The 18798-nt window shown below is 35.9% G+C and overlaps 2 protein-coding genes across 2 annotated transcripts; both read right to left on the reverse strand.

The window, feature by feature from the left end:
• Nucleotides 1-281: 281 nt before the first annotated feature.
• LOC101265176 (V-type proton ATPase subunit a3) lies at nt 282-10828 on the reverse strand. The gene is made up of 18 exons (XM_004230817.5): nt 10462-10828; nt 9087-9131; nt 7801-7923; nt 7621-7728; nt 7386-7496; nt 7138-7311; nt 6366-6503; nt 5871-5978; nt 5587-5694; nt 5184-5332; nt 4319-4472; nt 3272-3432; nt 2639-2845; nt 2345-2528; nt 2169-2249; nt 1880-2073; nt 1153-1212; nt 282-909 (listed from the first exon to the last, which is right to left on the reverse strand). The coding sequence occupies exons 1-18, from the start codon at nt 10609-10611 to the stop codon at nt 702-704; spliced, it is 2463 nt and encodes an 820-aa protein (XP_004230865.1). The 5' UTR covers nt 10612-10828; the 3' UTR covers nt 282-701.
• Nucleotides 10829-12825: 1997 nt separating this feature from the next.
• On the reverse strand, nt 12826-18438 carry LOC101264867 (DNA replication licensing factor MCM4). The gene is made up of 18 exons (XM_004230816.5): nt 18227-18438; nt 17487-18137; nt 17270-17398; nt 17107-17188; nt 16195-16327; nt 16023-16094; nt 15776-15895; nt 15583-15696; nt 15239-15451; nt 15057-15155; nt 14758-14918; nt 14502-14598; nt 14250-14411; nt 14023-14103; nt 13868-13946; nt 13333-13469; nt 13187-13240; nt 12826-13107 (listed from the first exon to the last, which is right to left on the reverse strand). The coding sequence occupies exons 1-18, from the start codon at nt 18261-18263 to the stop codon at nt 13033-13035; spliced, it is 2496 nt and encodes an 831-aa protein (XP_004230864.1). The 5' UTR covers nt 18264-18438; the 3' UTR covers nt 12826-13032.
• Nucleotides 18439-18798: the final 360 nt, after the last annotated feature.

Raw genomic sequence — 18798 nt, forward strand, 5'->3', positions numbered from 1 at the left:
GTTTTCCTTCTTTGTTTACTTGGACAACTTCTTTGTTTAACACCTAATTATCTAAACTACATTTTGAAGTTATATGCAACATATCATTAATCCAGAAGCAACTTTCTCCAATCAAGCCCTTCAGACAAGAAGTAGAATGTCTCACCAGTCACCAGTAACGACTATTTTCAGCACGAATGTGACTAAGTGGGCAAAATGCATACCTAAAAAAACAATTTCTTTTGGTGAAAAACAAGCTGAAATTGCATATGGAACTGAGGATAAAGAATGCACCACGAATGTTGTGTTCACATGATCTCATTATTACCAATAGAAACGCTAATAAACATACGTGGTATGATTAATTTACAGGCAAACTGACCCGCCATATCTGTCGCACAAAACATCGACCATTTCTGGATCACACAACACAACAAATACAATTAACAAATAACTTATTATACCATCTAAAAGTTGCAGCTGCACAGATGCTGCTTTCTTTGCTGTGAACCTCACATGCAGGAATGCTTATTTCTCTCGGTGCCAATAAAACAAATAGAGTGGAGCGTGCTCACAGAATACTGCTCCATCCCACCAAAAATGAAAAGGAGAAAAAAATGATCTTATCCCCTCCACTAAGATGACCATTCAAGCAGAAAAGAATAACATACACATTCTTTTACAAACAGCGAGCTTCATCTCTGAGAACCTTTGATGCTTACTCATTCATCCTCCCCCAAATCAATCAATTTGAATGAGAAAGGACTAAACTTGTATCCATCTCCCTCGTAAAACTTATTTTGGAACTCCACCCAGTGAAGTCGCAATGCGTGTAGGAAGGCACTGAGTGTTTCCATCACCAACAACACTCCAACAGTGGCAAAGATGAATACAATGATGCCAACAATGAGAATAATGATATTGTTGTACCTGAGGAGCATAAGTAAATTTTTTTAAATGTATTAATAATATACAAATATATCATTTTTTTCTTCCCGGAATATTCAGTCCACTACATGCCAGCTAAAGCCTAGGGCATTCAGATTTATATATATTGGAGATCTGCAAATACAAACTTGATATTTGACAGCTTATTCTCAGAGAACCAAACATGTAATCAATTTGAACCAATAGTGTAGGAAGCTATTAGTCAACGAACATAGAATAACTTACCCCCAGGCGAGAAGTAGAACCTTTTCGTAGAATACACTGGACAGCTCAGAGTGTGCAAGGCTGAAAAAAAGCAACATTGGAAATTATTCTGTTAATAGAAAGGTGATGTGTAATAATATTTATGGGGTAATTTGGTCAAGTGATGAGTTAATACAGGGTTAACTTTACACTGGTAGGGATTTTACTAATGCAAATTATGAACAGGATATATAGTAATAGTTGGGGTGTTCTGGGCGACTACAATGAAGTACAGGATGAGTGGTTTTTTTAATACAATTTAATTTTGGTCCATCTCTTTTAAATTCCAGCAGCATTTTCAATTAGATTCTCCTTTAATATAAAGCCCAGGGAGATTTTCCCAATTAGGTAATTTGACAATGTCATCTCTCCTATTGATAACATACCAATATGAAAGCTTACTACTGAGCAGCCACTATCCAATACATCCTCTCTCACTTGGCCTCTAAACAGACCCCTATGGGGCAAACATAAAGCATATCACTGGTTATGGAGATTCAAGAAGAGATTCCATTCCCAATAACCACATATACCCATTATAGTTAATCATTCCAACAATGAAGCAAGATATAAAAATCTAAGGGCCAAACATTTTGTCTAAAATCTATTCAACGACTATTATGAGCAAGGTTTCAGCATAGAAGCAAACAAAGAATTGTGTTACTAGAATAAAGCAGGAGATAAACACATCCTAACTCCTCAAGCATACCTGAGAGCCCACAGACGAAGGTACGAAGCTGTGTTTGAGACTGCTCCAAGTACAAATTCAATTGTGTGAATGAGCTGATGAACAAAAATCTCACTGAACTCGAATTCTCCATGATGACCAGAATCATCATTACTCTCCACTAATAAAGACTCTTCTGCCTCCTGAAGTGCTGTGTAGGACTGTCCTTGGTGCCTCTAAATAAGTAGCAAAACAAATATCATTAAAAGTTCAACAAACAAAAGCTTATGAATAAGTGAAAAGGACAGAGAAACAAGTTAAGCAAACATACTTCATGCTGAGCTTTCAATAGGAAGGGCTTTGGAAAAAGCATCCATGGGACAGCAACAAGGGCCGAGAGTAGCAGGACAAGCTGGCCAAATGTTAACAAAAATCAAAGTGAAATCAGACATCTCCCATCGAAATGTGAAAAATTGTACAAAGTGTGGTTATGAAGGGATACTCAACCTGAGTCATCTTCTGACCAGCAAAAAGTTGGTTTTCGCCGAGCTCATCTGTCGGGCTAAGAAACATGTATATCATTACATGGTATAAATCAGCTTTGGACCCGGTGCACCACTTCACAATGATAAGGACGGACAGATATCCAAACAGAGCATTCAAAAATATCATTTGGGGAATAAATTGACACCTGACATTGCAAAGTTTGGCTAACTGTCAACATCTTGATTGAAACATCTAAACCGATACATGACACTGCCAGAAATCTAGGGACTGTAACCTGAATGCAATGGAACTTACCAAATGTTCACACCATTGCGAAAGAACAGAGCATTGAAAAAGCTCAAAATTATCCCAAGGTTCATCTGGGCCACCCCAATAAGGATAGACATTTTCATCTTCAATGAATTGAGGTACGGCAGCTCACTACGTGAACCATGCCATGCTGGATCGACACCAAATGGATAAGTGTCACGCACTTTGATTAAGCCTGCAGTGGTAGAATCCCTACAATCAAGCCAACTAGGATTAGCCAAATTGCAACAGACAAGACACTACGGGGTCGTTTGGTAGAGTGTATAGCAAAATAATGCATGCATTAATTATATGTTTTAGTAGTCCCTTGTTTGGTGCATTTGTTCATGCTATTTACAACTAATGTTATAGACGCTATTGTGTATTGAGGAGTGTATTACTAATACCATGGATTTCTAGGTATTAGTAATGCAAAGGATTTAATATATGCATTAATATGGTTAAAGAACCAATTACCCCTGAAAAGTACTTTACATCTTTTCCACCATAATTGTGAAGGATACTTTAGTAAATAAATACTGGGTATTATTTTTATACACTCTACCAAACGATACCTAAAGGTATTAATAAAGGAAACAACTCTAATCTATCAAAAAAATTATTTTTATAAACCCATACCTACAAGAAGGATCACGACACCCATATGCTGATTTTCCAAACAACTCAAACGGCACAGAGAAGAACTCATTATAGACCAGGCCCGTGTATATTGAGAAGAGGGACATCATAAATATCACATATCGCCCTCCAAAAGTCATTTCCATGATGTCTCCAAGTTTCTGCATTCATGATCATTATCTATCATGTTTCAAATAATTTACATTCATGCTCCAGCAGAAAGGGCGTACGTAATTCACTTGGAAAAATTCCATTACTGCCATAAACTATAACCAAACTAATAGTTCTAAGAATATTCTTAATCAAAGTATACCCCAATTAACCAAAACCTGCACAAGAGAATTACTAGAATGTGGACGACGCCAGACCAACACACTCAGATTTCTGCTAATCTTCCAAGAGAAATGTTCTTATCATTGAAGAACCTTTGAGCATACATTATCAACTTTCTGCTAATCTTCCAAGAGAAATGTTCTTATCATTGAAGAACCTTTGAGCATACATTATCAACTTAATAACTGTAACCCATGTAGTTTTTTTTCCTTTGTTGAAACTATGAAAATGTTGTGTCATTTAGAGGTACCTCAAGTTATACCTGCCTGATGAACATACACCTATTCCTTGCTCACTTAATAAGCTGACCTAGTTTTGATAAATAAGGTATTTTATAAATACTAAAAGCTCTATAGTACACAGTTATTGCCGGGGTCTGGTATGAATCCTAAGTAGCTGCAAGGACTTCAAAACCTCCAATCGTTACATCAACATCAGTAGAGAAGTCTTCATTACACCAAATAATAAAAATACATCTATTTTTACAATTGACAAGAAGCTGACATAGGTCTTAGCATGTCGCGGTCACTAGACAACAAACGACATCCCCTAAGCATTATTTCAAGGGATCTTTTGTAGGGTTTGTTACAAGGGAATTAAGAGGTGATTCCTACGTTTTTTTAAGCAAACTGATGTAACAGACATATCCAGTTGGGTCTTTCAACCAATCCAACTAGGTAATGTGTAATACATAAGTAGAAATGCAATAGTCACCTGACTGGAGAATTTCTTCTCATTGAATAAGAAGAACATGGTAGCAAGCAACAGACAGATACCATGACCCCAGTCACCAAACATAACTGCGAAAAGGAATGGAAATGTGACGATAGTGTAAACACCAGGATTTGCTTCCTGATATTTAGCCACCCTGCAACAGTTGATCAAACAGCATGAATATGACTAACAACATCGTATACAGTAAGTATTAGAAATAGTATAAAGGTTGAAACTAACTGTGTGCACTTCTATCACTAAAGAAAGAGGGTTAGTCTACAAATGCAAGCACCAATGACCTCAAATACGCTATCACTTTAGTTGTCAACAGAATTCCCCAATTCTACAGAAGTAAAAGTGGCAGGCTTCTTTAGGCTATATGATACCTCTGTTCTAAGAAAACTTAACATTTAAAGGATCCCGTTAAAGATATGTAAGGATATAAACATGATCAATCTATGTTTGCCAAGTCAATCTTTTCACTTTTTGATAGAAAAAATGTTTGTTTACTTGAGCAAAAAGATATTGGCAATTTCAAGTGCTAAGTTATAGTTGTTCATAATCAGTAGGCATTTCTGTTTCCAAACTGAATAATAGATATTAGTTATTCTTTAGGGGACAGATATTCAGTGATATATAAGGGAGAATATGGTATTTAAATATAGCAACTCGTATTAATCTTCGTTACCCCAAAAGAACATATCTTACAAATGCCAGAAACTGCAAGAGAGATAACAACCAACGAATTTTGGTCTTTAAAATTGCAGAAGACAGATACTTGACCCATATAGACAACCAGAAAAAGAGAAAAATCATCGTTTAATCTTTCCATAAAAGGAATCCAAAGTTTGGACTAGAGACACACCCGTATGCATCGACAATATCCTGAAAAGAAGAAGTAAATTTATTTGTTTGAAAATATGTAGGCGGCATTTCTCGGGTTCGCAGAACCCGGAAGATTGCACCAACTTCTGAATTTGAGTCATGTGTTGCCCGTTGCAGCGCATCCTGGATCTGCACGATCATACATCATTTACTAAATTAACATGCTTATATATATGCCAAAGTGGACATCTTTCCACTACTAAATTGACAGGAAATATCAAGGAAAGGGAGAGAAGTCTTTTTCCATTGTTAAGTTAAGGGAGTAACATCACCAGATCTGATCATAAGACAATTACACTCTCCTTTTCCTGTTAGTCTTTCATCTCATACATGAACCTGAGTACCATCCATGACCAAGAAATGAAAGATAAAAAAATAGTCACCTGTTTGGTTGCAAAAACAGGACTCCAACCTTCAGCCACCAGACATTTTTTGGTCACATCAATGCTAAGCATGTTGAGAGTGTGATAAATTGATTTCTCTTTCCTCGCCTAAAATAATCAAAAAGATGTGCTCAGTAGAACAAAAGCTGATAGACAAACATTAAGCCATTCATATAAATTACGGAATAAAAGCTCTACACAAACAACAAATATGCAAAAATAGGTTTCTTCAAGAAGTTAAAAAGGCTTGGTAATGAGAACAATAATATTGTTTAATAACTAACCAAAATATTCCATCTATCATAGTGTTCACCAATAGTTCGTAATAAATTTCCCCGGTGCACCAAGCCAGCATCTATGGTCGTCTTTAGCTCTGAGATTCTTCCAGAGACCTGCAAAGGGACATCGTAGACATACTTTATTCTTAGTATTCCAAATAAATAAGAAGTACCAACCAGACAGATTCAGACTTCCATAAATTAGTTGTACAGTGATGCCAGATAAGGAAGAAGGCATTTTCTTCTAAACAATAACAATATCACAATAATAGTTAACACCAACAAATAGATGATTTGTATCAGATTTTCTTCTCCTCACATACAAGAAGATGTTCCTTTTGTTACTTTCTTTGACTTGTAAATGCTAATTCACCACAATGACTTTGAGACCAGATGCTGTTTTAGTTAGCTATTACTCAAAAATAACTAAGTTGATAAAAGCAGAAAGGGACGGAACTGCAGCAAGGATGGCCTAGGAAAAATAAAGGATGTAATGCATACCTCAGTGATCATCTGGGCCTGTTTACCAAGGTCCTCGGGGACAGAATAACGATTTGCTCCAAAAGCTTCACATATTTTGAGAATTTTGCTCTTTGCTCTTTCACCAGAAAAGAAGACTGCAAATACGTTTTTCTCAACCTGAAATTACCCAAAGAGTAGAATAAATCATTCTTTGATTAGCAGATATATGCTAGTCTGACCAAAAATGAAAATCAACTTTCTGATTGTAGCTAGTAGGGAGCAGCTGTAATCAACAGTGCTTTCTATCAAATTAAACGTTGCATAACTTCTGGAACATTTTTATTAATTTATTTATTGAGATATGATAACAACTTCATAACAAATGGCCACAAATTATATTCATATCTACAAGTATGAATATGTACCATCAGATATTTGTGAATTACAAAGTTGACAAGAAACAAGTAGATATTCAAAAGAAAACATTCTTTCTCACAAAAAAACAGATACTGATTAAAGTTTCTAAAAAGAATAAGTACTTATTACATTTTGCTGGGAGAGTCGCAGAGAGCACTGAAACACTATGGAAAGCCCAAATCGACATTCAAAAACATCCAATTAGACCATATGGCATATAGATACCAACATAAATAATATCACGAGCATCCACTTTTCGGTAGAGGTGTCCCGCTGATTTTATGTGATCAAAAACTCTTTATTGAGTTGCAAACAAGGATAAAACTACTAGATAAAAGACATGCTTTGCAATCAATTTTTGTCCATGAATCTTATCAAAAGTTGATGAAAATACCTTCTCTCCAGAAACGGGATCGATGACGGGCTCTTCAACTACAGCCTGCCTCAAATACACATTACCCCGGGTAGCACGAAAGAGAATCCTCTCAAAGGCCATCGATTTTTCTCTCGGAACAAGTCCAGTAATAAATCCTAACTTAACTTGCTTGGATGGATCAGTCACTGCTTCCTAAGAATCCGAAACCAACTACAGAGTTACTCCAAAGGAAGAAAATATACAATTTTCTAAATATCAAGGTTTACCTGTTCTGATAGCAAAGGAGTTTCTAATGATTGTTCGCCAGTTTGATTTGATGCCTGTTCTCGATGTAGAGCTTCAGCACTGCTTTGTGCTATGTGGAAAAACTCACCAGCCTAGAAAACATATAGAATGTGTAAAATACTATATTGACAATCAGCTTTCTTTTTTTCAAAAGTCGAATAGTAAACTAAACAATACTAGGAATTCTTCCGACGTTGATAAACCAAGAAATTGCACCTTTTTCAAAACAAGTCTATATTCCACAAGCTCATTGTATGAACGTTGTAACTTATCGCCATTAGCATTCATTTCTATCAGCTCTGATTCAAGTTCTCCAAGCTTGACCTAGTACACAAACAAGCTGTGTTGAGTCATTGAACAAAGGTAATTGACATACAAACAGATGACTAAACATACCTCAAGGTCATCAAAACTTAAGTCAACTTGTGTGGCAGATGTAGAAGAAGATAACAAGCCTGCTTTGGACATTTGTTCCTTAAATAGACGTAACTTACGAGCCATCTCTCCACATCTTTTGATCTGCACAAGGAATACAGTGTTATATGTATAAGGTTACCAGTTCTGAATAGCAAGAGCGAAGAAGATATATGCAAAAGAAGATAAACAAATATCTTTAAAGAAAGCACCTAACATATTTCACATTTACAAAAAGGTGTCAGGCACTACAAAAATGTGACTCAATGACATCTATGCACAAAGTCATTCAAGTTACTACCTACGCTGGAGCTTTCAGTTTGACACATAACAACTAAGTTCTCTAGATACAAAATGAGCACGTCTCATAAGACTGTTTCTGTTAAAATTCACAAGTTCCAACACCTTTGTTGTGGTAGTTGTAAAATGTAAACCTTAGGGTCACTAATTTAAAACTAAACATGAGAATTGAGGTTTAGTTAATTGGGAGGAACAAATAGCTAGATTAAGATATTGTGAGTTCTCCCACATTCCCCCCTGGTTCCTTGTTCCTCTTTTTGTTTGTTTCCCTTCAACATGAGGAAGGGAGATGACAAGAAAGCAGAAGGATGTGAATATTGTGTTCGCAGAAAGGAGAGGAATAGCTTTTAAACTTTACCTGTTGTCAGGCAAAAGTGTGTGATCATTATTGAATGGCTCTAAAGGAAGACCAAAAATTAGATGAGGATATTTTGTGGAAGCTCATATCATTGGCAGTCATTCAAAAGAAAGGTTCTTTTCAGCGCCAGACAATTCAGGTCCTTAAAAGAAGTTAACATGACAGCAATATGGACGGCATGGGTACATCATCAAAGGATTTACTAATTGGGTTAATTTCACCAACCCCTCTAGTTAATGCTATTCTGAGGAAAAATTAGTCCAAAAGACTGGAAATGGAACAATCCATCAAGAAAGAAACACAACAACCTGATTGATGGAAAGAACCAAAAAAATAAAATGTAAAAAGTTATAATTACATCGATAAGATTCTCTACTCATAAAGAGGATTTCTTCCTTTTTCCCACAAAAATAATAAACAACCTAATTCTCCTACCCCAATCTTTAAGTAATGGCTGATAATCCCAAAAGATAATTAACCAGATTTTGATCACTATAATGTGACTGAATGGAGAACTAAAGTAAGAGAAAGATGAGAGTACAATAGAGTAGAGTACAATAGAGTAAACTATTCTGGAATTGAGCGGATTATTAACTATTTCATTGAATACCTGATTAGCATATGTTCGTTGAAATGGGCTCTTTTCGGCATTCAACTGTAAAAAAACGAAAATTGGATAAATAAAATGCAAAGATAAAGATCTCATAAACCAGTAAATAGTCCATATAATATGCACTTAACATCACTGCACTTGATTAATTATAATTAACAAGTCCGAGGCCCCTAAAACAATATAAATATAACAAAGACAGCTTGCATAAGCAACTGTGAGGAAACAAAATCATGAGTGGAGTTCTAACAAAGTTATTGCAGAGAGCACCCAAGATGTAGATAAGACTAAATAAGTAAATTTCATGCATTTTAACCCTTCAGGATGGCTCGGATGGTTTGGCTTGGACTTCCACAATGGAGGTCTCAAGTTCGAAACCAATTGCTTGCAACAGCTAGGGGTTGACCTTCAGGTTCGAGCTTGTCGCACGGGATTGCCTAGTTTACCTCACCTGTGTGGTTTGCGAACTCTTGTAAAGGTTGTGTGCACCAAAGGGTAGCGACTACATGTTCCCTCATCATAAAAAGAAAAAGTTTTTATACTTCAGTGCCTTTTCTTTTTGTATGATGATCCTGAAATATCAGGCTATAGTAAATTTGTGCATCAGAGATGAGTCAATAGCACTTTTTCAAAAATTGCAAAAGTTTCAAGATAATTGTCAATATTTTATAAAAAGGATTATGTTATGTTACACCTTAAATGGAATACATCTACATATATTACTCAATTATCAAATGAAGTTTGTCAATAGAGACAGCCCACTCAAAAATCAGAATGAAGCCAAAATGAGAAAATTTATTAAGTAGTTTAAAACTAAATCAGTACTGAAAGTCTGAAAGCAGTATATCTACCTTTAAACGCCCTTATCTAATAAAAGATCCTAATTCCTACCAAACATACAGACATAGCAAAATCAATGTTGCTAAGGAAGGAATCGTAAAAATCAAGATAAAACAGTGGATAAAAACAAGAGCATCTAGAATTAATATTTGTTCAAACTTTATAATGATAATGCCCGACTAATTGAACCGAATCTTGATCAATATCGCAGAAACAAGAAAGTGAATTAGCTCTGATACTGTTCAGCATCTAGAATTAACGATTTGTTCTAACTTTATAACGTCAATGCCTGATTAATTGAACCGATTCTTGATCAATATTGCAGAAACAAGAAAGTAAACAAACTCTTAACACTGTTCTAAATCCTAAATCTCAAATTCGTCCAAATTTAACCTAAAATAAAGCAGAAAACAACATATAAACCCTAGCCATACAGCAAGTCCACACAATTATCCGATAGTACAGGATAAGAATACATCAAACACAAATAAACATCGCGAAAAAAAGAAAAAAGTATAGATATTAAGAAACGCACATCTTTGAACTGAATTAGTCCGATTTCTCCAAGATAATCGATTGTCCGATGAGCAGATTCATTCGGAATGATGATTTGGACGAGTTGCATCGACTCTGAACGGAACAGATCCATCGGCGGACAGCATCCTCCACCAGTTTGCTCCGCCATTGTAGCTATTCTTCTGCTCCTCCGACCCGAGTTTCAAATCTGTGCTCTGACTTTCTTCTCTCCTCTACAAATGATATATGGATCACATCACACAGTAAAGAAGGAGTAGCTGAGTTTTATTTCTTTCTTACCGCTTCCACATTATTCACGCGACTCGGATTTACTATTCTTGTTATTTCCTATTTCGCACCCTCGGTTCTCTTTAATTATATTTATTGCTTTAACATAAAGTTCCTTTACAAAAATATATACATCATACAACAGCAACGTGTTTTTTTAAAAAAAAAACGAGCTAAAAATCATTAATTTTTAAAAAATAAATTATAATAATTAAATTAAAATAAATAAGTATTTTTTAAAATTAATTTAACTATGTAATTTTTTATATCTTATCTGTGGATAGTAATTAATCTCTTGTTCATAACTTTAATTATCATTTATGTAAAAAAATTATTATTTTTTGTTTTATTCTAGCGAAATTTTTCACTATCTTTAATTATTAGTTCAACTTAAATTTAATAAATATATTTATATGCTCTTTTTATAAATTCATCTTATACTTCTGTAATTTTAAAGGAAATGAAAATCTCATTCATATACCGTATTTTAAGGTTACTTCGTACCATCTTCTTATACTTTATAAAAATTATTTAGAATTATTTCTTAAAGTAAATAATTTAAAATTTAAAATTTAAATTTATAAACTCAGCATAATAAAACTATTTCGCTTCAAAATATTAACAGAAAATCATCTAACATAATTTTTAGGATATATGTCCAACATTTAAAAAGTGTATTCATGTGTTATTTTGTTTGTGCCTAGAACATTTTAATTAATATTCTTAAAATTTGTAATCTTTTTACTAAACAAAGAAGTATTAATCACGAATTAAACTAGTACAGAAATACATAGACCTTATATTTGTAAGTTCTTGCATAAGGCATTTTTTTATATAAAAAGGCTTTAAGCTACAGGAGTACAGTATAGTGGCGTATATTCGACAAAAATAAAATTAGTATAAAATATGAAGGAAAAAGGGATCATGTTTTTGCTCTTGAAAATAAATAAAAACAATTATAAATGAGAATTGAGCAACTAGTTAAAGTTACGTGTGAAAAAGAAAAACTTAAAAGAGATTATTATTGTAATTATTATGTTGAGCCACACTGTGCTACGTAGAATAGGTTGGAGGCATCACCAATCCAATTGTTACAAGTGAAAAAACTCATATAACATAATATTCTGAATCAATCACGAATTTTGCAATGGTCACAAACGATACTGATGAATCATAAGATCTGTTTGAAAAATATAATTTTATTATTAGATCTGTTCAAAAAATATAATTTTATTATTTTAGTATTAATCTTTTTGCACATATTTCAATTAGGGTGGACCGAAATATAAATAAGAAAATATAAAGGAATCTCTCTATCACAAAAATGTTAAAATCCATTTTATTTTTTTTAATTGTACTATATATTAAGTTAATAGACAAATAAAGCAAAACAGAATAAGTACTATAGATTCAAAAGTTAAATTATTAGTTTTATACATATAATTTTCATGATATTTTAAACTCCCAATGAAAATCAGTGACTTCACCGCATATTTTAACGAAGCATATACTTAAAGTAAATCAATTATACAAACTATGCTAATACCCTATATATAATCCATAAAAATCTGTAGACGAAATTTCCGGAGGAGGATCACCTGTGGACAAATAATGAACACATGATGTTTAAATGGGACCCACTGACAGATACAAACAAAGCTGCACGTTCCAAGTGTCCCTCCAGCCACATCAATTTGTTGATAATATTTCTTCCTATATTCCCCCTCGCCTGTTTTTCTACTTCATCCCTTTTAAGAAAAAAAAATGAACAGTGTGGATGGAAATTACCACAGGTAAGCCTGCTTTTATGACTAAAAAAGGAGTTGAACGTAGATTCCAATCCTGCTAGAGGGAACTCAGTCTTCTTCTCTTTCCAGAATCCAAACGTAGTAAAGAGTCTGAAATTACATATTCAAGTCTCTAATTTTGGGTGAGCTACATGGGTTGATTTGGACTATTAACAACAGATAAATTGGATACAGTTTAAATTAACATGTAAATGAAATGTTTTTCGCCAACTCTCAACAAATATACGCCAGAACCGGCGATGTTGTGCACGGAACCTATCATCTAATTTCTATTTTACAGATTCATGTTTTAACTTAACCCAAGCTCTTAATTAAAGATCAAGTTCAAAGACAAAAACACTAGATTGCAAAGTCATACATGTTACTCTTACAATATGGCTAATCGTTTCAAAGGGCACAGTGAAGTAGACCGCGGATATGCCAAGTGCATGTGAATGCTCTAGCAAATAATGTCAATGTGCATATCGACCCAAGTTTCCGGAGCACTCCTCTCATCATATTCTCTTCACAGTGTCTCCATGAACAACAACCAGTCCTTCGGTTGCGAGGGTAGCCAGTGCATTTCGCAGCTGATAAGAGGGAAAGAACATCAGATGACTTCTTAATCAAAAGTGCACAGAGAGAGAGAGTTGAGTGAGAGAAATTTACATCTGCTAGGTGGACTTCACCACCAGAACTTTGCTTCTTGACGTCTTCCAGTAACTATACATTGAAGTAAGCAAAAGTCAGTACTGAATTTCTTTTCAGTTACACTGAAATGCTATTAAAGTATATTTTCAACAAGTTTCACATACCTCTAGCAAACGAGTTGATGGTCCCCCAAGCTGCATCTTCTCCATAATTATGTTGCGGGTGCTTGACACCAAATTCTCCCTTCTCATCCTTTCACTTGCAGATACTCCAGTTGTGATGAGATCCATGTCAATGGTTCCTGCTCAAGGAATACAAGCGCTCAGAATACTTCAACAAGGTAACAGTATAAGAAATGAGTTAGCAATTGAACATGATAAGAAAGAGGTAACAGTCAAGTTTATGGAATCTTAAGATTTTGTTCAAGCAAAAGTTTACTTTATAGTACTAAGAATAGTTGTCAAAAGGATAGAGCTAAGCTGAATGGTTAGATACAAGGCAAAATTGTTGCATGGTCATTTTCATCCGTCTTAGGTATTAAATAGAGTAATAAGAAAGATGCTTCACATTATGCTAAGCAGGTTGCAAAATAGGTGTCACCAGATGCTCAAATTATTGTGATGATTCATTGTCCTAAGATATTTCTAGATAGAAGACAATGATAACTGTAGATTATAGAATGGGAATTCCAGGTTATACCTGTAGCATGGTCAGTTGCAGACTGCTGCAATGCAACTTCTAGAAGTCGAAAAGCCTCCACTACATCTCTTTTCTCCACCTGCACATAAAAGCAATAGCATCATAATGAGGCGAAGTCCCAAAAAAAAGGACAAGCACTAGGAGAGATATGCAACCTTTTCTGAAAAACGCATCCGAGCAAGACCTTCACCTAGACGTATCAAACTCTCTAGCTGCCTTGGTGTAGCTGTAATCACCTGCGAAAGATTACATATAAATACCAGGTAGTAGCACTAGTACTTACGGGGACTATTTGAAAAGTGCAATATAATAATCTGCACAGTATCTTTCAGAATAATAATATGACAATGAAACTTATAACTTGATTGATTCATAAATAGACCTTTTTACTGCTACCGGGGAAATTCCCTTTTCTTCTCATCTCCACATAACCTCTAGTCAATTCTTCAGCTGCTTCATCAGATAATTGTGGATGTATATGTTTTCGAGCATAGCTCAAGTATGAAGCTAATGTTGGAAGGTCAATCACTTCTTGCTCAGAGTTCTGCAGAGATGGAAAATAAAGTTAACCAGCTACGTAATACTCTTTATCAAGCTACTGAATTGGAAAATTTACTGAAACAAATCAAACAACCTCAGGATTCTCAGAGTGTAAAGCAACTATGTGCTTTGCAAGGCGCCTGTCGGTCTGCTCATCTGCTTTGTCTAGAATTAAATATATCAAATCAAATCTGGAAAGCACACAAAGATTAGTCAGAGATGCCACCAGTTCAAGCACCAAGTGGCTGAAATCCAATTCCGGATGCAGATCAACAGCCAGCAGCATTTTGCTAAAAGAAACAGATGAGAAATCAAACTACTGCATGTTAGCAGTTTTCACACAATTATACCTAGACAGCAGGGTAGGTGGAAGGTGTATATTATCAATGACAGATAATCGGGGATTGTAACGGGAGCCAATTGGATTTGCACATGCCAATACTGAAGTCCTAGCATTAAGCGAAGCGATAATTCCAGCCTTTGCAATTGAAACAGTTTGTTGCTCCATCACCTAAAGAGAAATCAACAAAAAAGATGATTAAATAACATTTTAACTTGCTATGATGGCATACACAGTTATTTTGATTTACATCTTGTAAATCAAAATATGCTAAAATGTTTAGGAAGAAATTGGAGATTGAAGTCTCACCTCATGTAACATGCTCCTGGCACTGTCAGACATTTTGTCAAACTCGTCAATACAGCAGATCCCTCTGTCACTCAAGACCAGAGCGCCACTCTCAAGGACCTGTGAGTAAATTGTTGAATCAAATTTTGGCAGTTGCAAATTAGTAAAAGTCTAATCAAAAGAGCAATAAGCAGTTATCATACAGTTTCACCAGTCTCGGGATCTTTGGCTACATAAGCAGTCAACCCCACAGCTGAACTTCCTCGTCCACTTGTGTATATACCACGAGGAGACAGTTTGTGAATATACTGGAGCAGTTGTGATTTGCTGGTCCCCGGATCACCAACAAGAAGAATGTTGATATCACCACGGAAGCTTGCTCCAGACGGCAAGGTCAATGCATTTCCACCAAAGAGCTACATGGAGAGCAATTAACAATCAATATAAAACAACTATGCCTCAACCCATATTTAGGGAAAAATCAAATAAACTATGTTCCTTTTAAAGCACAAGCAATCAGAGCATAAAAGGTGGACTGTTGTGGTACCTGGCAAAGAAGGCCTTTCTTAACATCATCCAACTCCCATATGTTTGGTGCCAAGGACCTGGTCAGCCTTTCATAGATATCAGGCTGTTTAGATAGTTCTATCAATTTCTCCACCTGTCATTCCAAAACAACCTTTCATTAACAAAACTTGGATCACTCTTATCCTCCAAGAAGAAGGTTGAACAAGGGTAACCTTTTCTTCATGATCAAGAGGCTCATCATTTCCAACAACACCATTTTCAATTTCCATTGGATCCTCTGCGTGCATTCTTGATTTGTCAGTCTTCTTAAGATGAAGACAGTCAATGTAAGTCTGGAATAAAAAGAAGTCTTATCAATTTCTGCATATTGAGAGTCTAATTTGAATATGTGATGGGTTTTTAGATTGGCAGACTGCCTAATTTTCAAGCTACTCTAAGCAACCACATAGGAAGACTTACCTTGAACAATGATTTTACAGTCCTGTGTGCTGGCCCAATTCTGACACTCATAGCCCTATAAATCCCAGTGACCTAACCAACCAAAATAAGCATTGAAGTATTAACATTAAAGAACGGGAACTGAATGTTGGACTTATATACACAATCAACAATATATGACATGAAATCTTACTTCAACTCTGTCACCTGGCTTCCCCGCATCCACCAGCTTGTCATGCATCAACAAGCTTACTGTGTGAGGTGTTCCTCCCTCAGGGATCTCATCTGGTGTTTCTTGAACTCTCACAATTTGTTTATCAGCAAACCTGTGTCGATGAAGAACAAGTTGGATAAAATTGCAATAAGTGTATGGGATAACACATTTAAATGATATATCACTTAAAATGCCGAAGTCTAATAATAAGGTTAGCCAACATTCAGGGTACATTATTCAAGAATGCAATCAAACTAGTAATCACAACAACTTGATCAATAGTCCAAGTCCCTTGACTAAAGTGCAAGGATGTTAAGCTAGATGCCTCAAGTCAAGCTGAGATATGTTGAAGGTGTAGAGGACAATAAAGTGTGAAAGGTCATCAATCACTGCCATGAATTGGTAATAAGGAATCATCAGAAATAGTTGGTAGATCTTAATTGGATATGGTGTTGTACTTTGGAAGTCAATCTCTCCTCCTGCACTATTCTCAGGATCCAAGTGTAATGCTTCTATCTTTCAATAATAATTAGCAACAAATTTGTTAGATTAAGCAACACGTATGCCTCCTTTAGCACTAGAGAACAAACTAAATAAATTGCTAATCAGAAATCACTAGTAGTAATTTTAATGGATTGGACACAAACAACAGCTAAAAACTCTGTTATACCAAGTAATTATAAATAACTCAAACTTTGTGGATAATTGAGTATTACTGAAAACAAGTGCAACTACTTCTGCTCCTCAATTAAGATGAGATGGGAATAAATTTTCAAATATTGGCTTCAGCTAATCAAATTAGGACCAAAAAATCAATCACCACCTTATATATAAGTATGATCAACCTTGTACGAGTAGGATAAATCAGGATACAAAGGTAGTCATGTTTACCTGCATCTATTGTGAACCAGAGTCATTGAGTTCCTTGCCAGACATTCTTGCTTGCCGCATATTGTCGGCTCACTAATTCTTCCTGATAATTATCAAGTATTAGCACATAGAGACCAGAATTTATGAAGGACAAAAGATAATAAATTCCACCTTTTCAACTAACCTCTGTCTACGACAATTGGGTCAGAGTAATAGCCACAAACAAGACATCTAAATATTGCTTCTCTTATCTCTGGAATAATTGCACTACAACGGATAATCATCCCTTTGAGTGACACCATCTTCTCAATATCTGACAGAAGAGAATACATATTAATATAGCTCCAGGTATTATTATACACCCTGAAAAGAAAAATATATCATACTAGAATGCAACTGACCAGATGGATTGAGATTTCTCATTGAAGTGGACGTCTTAAGATTGAAAATTCTAGCTTGTATGTGCTTTTCAAAGAGTGGGTTGATTCTGCTAACCATGTCCATTAAGACAATGTCAAAAATTGCTAGAACCTCAAGTGGAAATCTGACCATTTTGGTATACAAATCACCATCATAGTCGAACACATCATGCGCATCAACATCGAGTGAGTCGCCTTCCATTTCAATTACATTATGAACTGCCCTCATGTATTTCCCCTCAGTTTGAGAAGGATCCTCCCGGAAATTCCTCAAAAACCTAAGGATTGCAGCGTTTACATCTTGCACGCTGATGTTTGTGCCCCACACATACATAGGTGGGGTATCATCGGCATCATCACCTTCCCCGCCTTCTGAGGAAGGCGGAACATCAGAGGCATAGGATGGAGTCGCGGCACCGGTAGGAGTGTTGGAGGATGCTCTTCTTCCACCACGGCGAGGATTAGTACTCGACGGTGTTGGTGTAGCCTCAGGAGTTGTGAATCGCCGATTTGACGGTGCTACTGGCGTCGATGAGGCCGAGCGGCGGCCACGCTTCCGGCGAGCAGAGTCGCCAGGAGAAGAGTAAGTGTTGCCAATTGGACTTGAAATGGAATCATCTGGTGTAGATGGACCTGTACATTTCAAATTCTTCCTAAGAAACTTCTACTTAGAAAAATACTAAACATACGAGCAGATGACATAAGTGATGCAGTGCACTTACCGCCGCGAGCATTGACCGGAGATGAGTCGGAAGCCATCCTCCGTTCGCCGGGACTTTTTCGGATGTAACTGTAAGGATTGCAGATTGGGATTGAAGAAAGAAATTGTTAGGGCTTGATCTGAGGCGGGAGGCTTTGATGTAAATGTGATGGATATCTTTGGCGGGAAAATGCAATGCCTTTTGGCGCCAATTCGCTTAATGAGGTCGAGTACGTTATGGGCTTTTTCATTCTGGGGTCCTATTGTTTGCCGAAAATGGACTGGGCCCGTTATATTGGGTATCTTGAAAGTAATGGGCCTAAATGGACTGGGACCATTATATTGGACATCTTAGGCGGGAAAATGCAGTGCCTTTTGGTGCCAATTCGCTTCATGAGGTCGAGTAAGCTATGGGCATTCGGTTGGTCTTGGGCTTTTTAATTCCGTGGTTCAGTTGTTTGCTGAAAATGGACTGGGCCCATTATGCCTCGATGAAGGGAAAACTATCTAACGAGACATGCATCCCCACCATGTATACTAAATTTACCTTTACATTTTAAACAATTACATATATTATTACTTTTAAAATTTTAT

This window comes from Solanum lycopersicum, chromosome 1 (genome assembly GCF_036512215.1).
Source record: "Solanum lycopersicum chromosome 1, SLM_r2.1".
Classification (NCBI taxonomy): Eukaryota; Viridiplantae; Streptophyta; class Magnoliopsida; order Solanales; family Solanaceae; genus Solanum; species Solanum lycopersicum.